The 7,495-nt window shown below is 37.5% G+C and overlaps 1 protein-coding gene across 5 annotated transcripts in view; it reads left to right on the top strand.

Annotated features, from left to right (window-relative positions):
* The first annotated feature begins 310 nt into the window (after positions 1 to 310).
* Positions 311 to 7,495, top strand: part of LOC117416550 (UDP-glucose:glycoprotein glucosyltransferase 1-like) — a 51,387-nt gene continuing 44,202 nt past the window's right edge. Inside the window, exons 1-4 of one of the 5 annotated variants that reach the window (XM_059034593.1) lie at positions 311 to 494; positions 1,423 to 1,561; positions 2,206 to 2,288; positions 7,180 to 7,310. In XM_059034593.1, the coding sequence (XP_058890576.1) occupies positions 461 to 494; positions 1,423 to 1,561; positions 2,206 to 2,288; positions 7,180 to 7,310 (387 nt within the window). In that variant the 5' untranslated portion in view covers positions 311 to 460. Of the gene's footprint in view, positions 495 to 521; positions 760 to 817; positions 1,102 to 1,422; positions 1,562 to 2,205; positions 2,289 to 7,179; positions 7,311 to 7,495 lie in introns of those variants that run through there. The other 4 variants (XM_034027693.3, XM_034027692.3, XM_059034592.1 and 1 more) reach the window with 4 other exon arrangements.

The raw sequence follows: 7,495 nt of genomic DNA, 5'->3' as shown, positions 1-7,495 counted from the left end.
AATGTAGACACACACACACACACACACACACACACATATATATATATATATATATATATATATATATATATATATATATATATATATATATATATATAATGTATACATAACATATAACAGAAATTAAGTAGCTAAAATGGGTTAATGCTGCTTCAGTACATCTGGCGCCATTTTGGCTCTGTCATAGAGACAGCAGTCTTTAATAAATCATGCACGCAGCTGCAACTGTCTGGAACATGCAATTTCCTTTCTTTGCTTAGCTCCACTCACAGGGTGGCTATAGATAATGCCAGAAATCCGGGTTACATTTTGATATGATTCTATCTGACAATAAATACCATATCAACAATAAAATTAACGTTTTAAAGACTACATTTCATACAGCCTTAGAAAATGATGTATTAAATGGCAAATATTGAGCCACTCTAGCACCGCAGGACCCCGTTAATACATACCAAACATGGCGGCTTTAAAAGGAGTAAAAGCCGGGTTCGGTGAGTAAATTAGATTTAAAACTAAGCTATGCAAGTTTTATTCGGTAAAGTAAAGCGAATAAAGAATGCTTTTCAAAAAGAAATCAAGCTTAAACCTTTCAAACATCGTAGATTTAGTTTCACTTAAATATTTACATTACACTGGTTTTTATGTTCTACAGACATCGTGCAATTATTGAGAGAGAGAGAGAGAGAGAGAGAGAGAGAGAGAGAGAGAGAGAGTTTTACAGCAGAGATAACGATTTAATTTAGAAACAACAACAAGGTTACATTTTATTTTATTTATGTATTTATTTATTTTTTACAAACATCACCGTGTATGTCTGGAAAGTACAACAATGTTTCTTTCACTGTGACGTTTTAACAAAATATTTAGATTTAACATACTTTGTAGATTGTGGGATTCCTCTTATGTCCAATTGCTCATTCAGGATTCAATACACCTGCAAAAATCGTTGAAACTTCATAGTCTATCATAGCTTAATTCGCAATACAGGATGTACAGCAGCTTGACGCTTATTGGATAAACATGACAGCCACGATTGCTGCGTTGATTGGTTTTGGAGCTCTGTTTGTTTTTTCCCGTGCAGATTGAAAGAATGAGAGAGTGAGTGGCTGACTGGGACTTTTAATGCACAACAAGTATTTGAAAGTAGAAATAGAGTAACGTCCTCTTTTTGCATTAATTTTTCAAAGTTGCAACTCTCAACGTCTCATCTCAGTGACCGTTGGCGGCATTCTATTTGCTGGGTTATATAAAAACTGCATGATAGCTCGTGAATGGTGCTGTATGAGAGAGACGGAGCTTCTTTATATTAATCTGCAGATCAGGAGTAACATCCAAGAGCCAGAAAACACACACGTCAGGATGAACTATAAAAATGTATCGGCAAACCGGTTATTTAAATGTTTGCTATTTCATTTCTAGGTATGTTTTCTAAAATAGGGATCCTTACGGCTTCGGTACTGACTTGGCTCTGTGCTGCCCCTGTAATGGGTGACTCCAAAGGTGTAACAACTAGTCTAACCGCAAAATGGCCATCAACTCCGTTGTTGCTTGAAGCAAGGTAAGATTGTCTTGTCAAAAACAGTTTCCATCTGCTTCCAGTTAACTGATTTCTGCTGGCTACAGAAAACAAGAAGTAATGGATCTGGTTGTATTTTGCAAGTGCTGCTCATTGGCTTTTAAAGGCTTCTGCTAAATAAACTAATAATAATAATAATAAAAATAATAATAAAAATAATTTTGTTTCCAACACAACTGGTGGGCCATTGCATGCAGCGTCATAACCAGAGCTGACATTGTACTGAGCTCAAATGGGTTTCAAGCTATAGCTGGCAGTATGTATAAGACTGCATGGTATTTACTATTCTATGTTGTACGTCAAACCAACAGAGAAAATTAGGAGTCTTTTGTCCTTTACCAGAATTTTTACATAAGCATCAGTAGTGATAATGCAAAAAAACAATCAAGGACATGACCTCAGTGTCCTCATAGCTAGTTACGGCCATGATTGCATGGTGTCTGTCTGCAACAGTTTGGAACCAAAATCGATTATTACAAGACTTCTCAAGTTTTGATACACTTTAGAAACACTTAGAATCTACCTTCTCTCAAGTCTCTGGATTTACTGAGCAGTAAAGTCGGTTCTCTCTTTGTTAATGAAAAGTACGAGCAACCACAATGACATCCTTTTTCCCCACACTACAGTGAATTTTTAGCAGAAGAAAGCCAGGATATTTTCTGGGATTTTGTGGAAGTTAATCAAGAAATTGGTCCCAATGAACATGGAGGTACTGTTTTCCTAAACACCTAAACATATACTGTATTTTTTTTATTCACCCATTTTCCTTTTATTTATTTAGCCAATTTGAAGTACAATTACTGGGTTGTGAGCTGTTGTGCCATATTGTTTCAGACATGCTAGACAAGAGTTATGATCAATTCAGTAAGGCTGGGAAGATGCCTCCTTTTTTATACCATTGATGCATCATGTTCCTTAAAGAATTTCACCAAAACTAACAGAAGTAATACATTTAGAGCTACTGATAATATACTATTAAATGATCAAACTATTACATCAGTTAAATGTCTTACCTTATTTTAATCAGTTGGTGCCAACTAGTAGCAAAAGCACGAAAATAATCAGTTGAATACTTAAACAAGTAAACCCATATTCATCTTAGGCAACAACAGCCTTGTATGTTAGTGTCCAAATATTATATTTTGTATTTAAGAAACAGGCTAGCATCCGTATACTTTGCTTTTAAAGACGAATGGAGCTTGTTTACAATCTGCCCAGCTTAGCCGAAAACCCGTCACTGGAGACTGAAGTTCTTGGGATCCTTAAGATGCTTCCAGCCAAGCGGGCTACTTTTGGAAAGCGACCTTGATTGTTTATCCACCATTCATTTATGTGTAGTGGTGTAAAATGAGCCCAAATACAATTACTTTATGTTTTATGAAAGGGGTGAAAATGTGGGAAACGGTGTCAAATGTAACAAAAAATTGTAAAATAAATACAATTATGCACGTGCTTGACCATTGATGGCGATTAAACAATACAATGAATCAATGCATCACCCCAGCCTTACAATTCAGTATCTGAGAATGATTAAAACACATTTACTGTATAATAAATATGATTTTATTTCTTACTTTGTTGTGATTATGGGTAGTTTTATTTTGTAGAAACTGGAAAAATTGATCATGTGTCACATATTCCTCAGCCAGTAAGGCTATATGAAACTACCTGCCCAATTTAATGAAAGCATGGATAATGGTACTATATATATATATATATATATATATATATATATATATATATATACATACATACATACAGTACCAGTCAAATGTTTGAGTACACTTGCTGGAAACTAGGTTTTTTTCATAAATGACAATGTTTTATGTTGTATACGTTTCTGTAAATACTTGAAAATGAAAACACGTTACAATATACAAAACAAAACATAAGGAGTATCAAAGCAATGTTCAAGAAAATTGAAAATTGTCTCTAAATCTTGGATTCCTCAAAATAGCCACCTTTTGCCTTAATAACAGCCTCACAAACACGAGGCATTCGGTTAACAAGTTTCAGCAGGAAATCGCCCGACATGTCTTCCCAGCTCTTCTGCAGCAATTCCCAGAGATGTAGGGCACTTGTGGGTAGCTTTGCTTTAACTCTTCTGTCCAGTTCGTCCCATACAAGTTCTATGGGATTGAGGTCTGGAGACTGGGCAGGCCAGGTCATTAGATTGAGTTGTCCTTCACTTTCCTTCTTCGCCAGATAGCTCTTGCACAACTTTGAGGTGTGTTTCGGGTCATTATCTTGCTGAAGAATGAAGGACTGCCCAACTAGCCGTAATATATATATATATATATATATATATATATACAAAAGTTTTAGAACACCTCAATTTTTCCAGTTTTTATTGAAATGTACGCAGTTTAATATCTCAATGTAGAAATTAAAACAAAAAACAGAACAAATAAACAATTGGAGATAAAAAAGAAATCATGGAATCATTTTGTTTAACAAAATGTAATCTACATTTTTGACTCATCAAAGTAGCCACCTTTTGCAGATATAACAGCCGAACACACTCGTGGCATTCTTTCTACAATGGAAATCAAATATTGTTCGGAAAATTCTTCCCAACACTGTTGCAGAAGTTCCCACAAATGCGTTGCACTTGTAGGTTCCTTTGCTTTCACCCTTCTGTCCAGTTCATCCCAAACCAGCTCGATGGGGTTTAAGTCTGGAGACACTGCTGGCCATTCCATGATTTGAAGCCTACCGTCTTGTTCTTTTCTTCTAAGGTAGTTCTGACATAGCCTGGAGGTATGTTTTGGGTCATTATCTTGCTGTAGGATGAACCCCTGACCAACTAGGCGTATACCAGAGGGTATTGCATGGCGCTGCAAAATGCTGTGGTAGCAGTTTTGGTTCAGGGTGCCACTCACTCTGTGCAAGTCGCCGACTCTGGATCCAGCAAAAGAGCCCCAGACCATCATGCTTCCTCCTCCATGTTTGACAGTTGGTGTTACACACCGAGGAACCATCCTTTCGCCTACTCGACGGCGTACAAAAACCCTGCGTGATGAACCGAAGATTTCAAATTTTGATTCATCAGTCCATAAGACCTTCTTCCAGTCTTCAGTAGTCCACTGACGGTGCTTCATTGCCCAGACAAGCCTCTTTTTCTTATTTTGCCATCTTAGCAATGGCTTTCTTACTGCCACTCGACCTGTCAAACCTGCAGCTCGAAGTCTTCTCTTCACAGTTGAAACTGAGACTTGCTTACTTCGACCAGTGTTAAGCTGTGCTTGAAGCTGTTATACTGTGAGCCGCCTATCACGCAAGCTGTTGACTCTCAGAAACTTGTCTTCTGATTCTGTTGTGGCTTTGGGTCTGCCAGACCTCTTCCTGTCAGAGTTTCCTCCAGTTTCCAAGTGCCTTTTGATGGTGTAGGAAACTGTACTCACTGACACCCTGGCTTTCTTTGCAATTTCTCTAAAGGAAAGACCTACACTTTAAGGGTTATAATGGTCTGTCTGTCTTCCTTTGTTAATTGCATTTTTCTCGCCATTATGAGAGCAATATACTACTTCCTGCAGTACAATACTGTCCAAATAATGCTTAAGAGGGTGTAGTAACACAGTCTGTTCCAACACTGCTTTTATACAGACAGAGGGTTTGTAAGTAATCAACAAAAATTGGGACACCTGTAGGAATTGTTAGCATCAACTTTCAAGGCTTAATTTACTTCCATTGCTGCAACAGCTGTAAGTTGTTAACCCATTACTTGTTCCCTGAAAAAGGCCTTTTTGTATAACTCTGAAATGTACATTATTTTTCCGTTTTTGGTAACCTAAACTTTTTTTTTAACCTCTGGCAGTTTACTGCTTACCTTTGTACCATTTCAGGTTATTCACTGGACTTGAACTGCTTAAATTTCAATAAAAACTGGAAAAATGGGGGTGTTCTAAAACTTTTGACCGGTAGTGTGTGTGTGTGTGTGTGTGTGTGTGTGTGTGTGTGTGTGTGTGTGTGTGTGTGTGTATATATATATATATATATATATATATATATATATATATATATATACACACACACACATTATGTATATATAACATATAACAGAAATTAAGTTGCCATTGCTGCTACAGTACATCTGGCGCCATTTTGGCTCTGTCATAGAGACAGCAGTCTTTAATAAATAGTTCTTGCACAACTTTGAGGTGTGTTTCGGGTCATTATCTTGCTGAAGAATGAAGGACTGCCCAACTAGCCGTAATCCTGATGGAATGGCATGCCTCTGAAGTATGCTATGATAGCCATGCTGGTTGAGTTTGCCATGGACTTGGTAAAGATCACCAACTCTGTCACCAGCAAAGCAATCCCAGATCATGACACTGCCTCCTCCATGCTTGACAGTGGGAACCACACATGCAGAACTCATGCGCTCACCCTCTCTGTGTCTTACAAATACTCGGCGGTTGGACCCAGATATTTCAAATTTTGACTCATCAGTCCATAAGACCGACTTCCTCTCCTCAAACGTCCAGTTTCTGTGTTTTTTGGCCCAGGCAAGTCTCTTCCTCTTATTCTGCACTCTTAACAATGGTTTCTTTGCAGCAATTCTTCCAGTTACGCCAGCTTCACGCAATCTCCTCTGAACAGTTGATGTTGAAACATCTGTACTTCTAGTAGCATTTAGCTGAGCTTGTATTTCAGGGGCAGTTAATCGCCGGTTTCGCAGACTTGTGACTCGAATGAACTTGTTTTCTGATTCTGAGGTCACCCTTGGCCTGCCTGACCTTGTTCGGTCCTCATGAGTGCCAGTTTCTTCAAATCGTTTGATGGTCTTGGCCACAGCAGTTACAGACACTTGCAAAGTTCTTGCGATTTGTCTTAAAGATTGACCTTCATTTCTTGAAGTAATTACAGACTGTCTTTTTTCTTTGCTTAACTGAGCGTATTTTGTCATTTTCTGCTCCCTTACATTCAGGAATGACAAACGTGTGCCTATGCTACCTATATTTATAGTAATCATGGACCCTCACCTGTTAACAATAATTGGTGACAAAATGTTAATTAGGTAACATGCTAGTTAACTCGGAGAACATCTGACAAAGACACTTTTATACTTAGACCAGTGTTCTAACACCGTGTTATACACATTTCAGACTTTTAACTGACTTGGGCTTCAGACTGAAATCCCCTTGCTTTGGGTGACCATTTCATTGAAATTGACAAGATTTACATTTTCATTTAAGAATAAAATGTTTGAATGCAATTCACTTATGATATAAGTACACGTATCATATAATGAAATATTAAGTGTTCATAGACAAGTTTATACAGTTAAAAGCATAGATAATCATGAAAAACCTGGTTTCATGCAGGTGTACTCAAACTTTTGACTGGTACTCTGTGTGTGTGTGTGTGTGTGTGTGTATATATATATATATATATATATATATATATATATATATATATATATATATATTATTACTGACCCACTGTTTGAGAGACTGAAAAACTGCCTTAAAATAAACTAACTTAAAGCACTGTTTAACAGTTACTGGAATCACCTGGACAGTCAATGAATCTGTGCTCCCTTGTGCTTCAGTTTTCTGCTTGAATGATTTCTAACAGCTTGTTCTTTTACCTGTCAGATACTGATCACTCTTACTATCACCTGATACTGAAGAGAGCCAGCCAATTCCTCACCCATCTGCAGCTCAGCATGCTGAAGTTTGCCCTTTCTTTGCGTGCATACTCTTCCACAGTACAGTCCTTTCAGCAGGTAAGTGCATTCCAGAGCTAGAGTCAGAATCTGCTGTAAGTGAATGTGCCAGTAATGCCAGTTATGCTGACAATGCAGTATTTTTTTTGCCATTGTCAATAAGACATTATTTGTTGCCCACAGCTGTTATCAAATATGATATTTCTTGAAACTGCTACATTCCTATGTGGATTGTTTTGGTGGGG

This window comes from Acipenser ruthenus, chromosome 12 (assembly GCF_902713425.1).
Source record: "Acipenser ruthenus chromosome 12, fAciRut3.2 maternal haplotype, whole genome shotgun sequence".
Taxonomy (NCBI): Eukaryota; Metazoa; Chordata; class Actinopteri; order Acipenseriformes; family Acipenseridae; genus Acipenser; species Acipenser ruthenus.
Note: the sequence above shows the minus strand (reverse complement) of the source record. Positions and strands in the feature narration are given on the sequence as shown.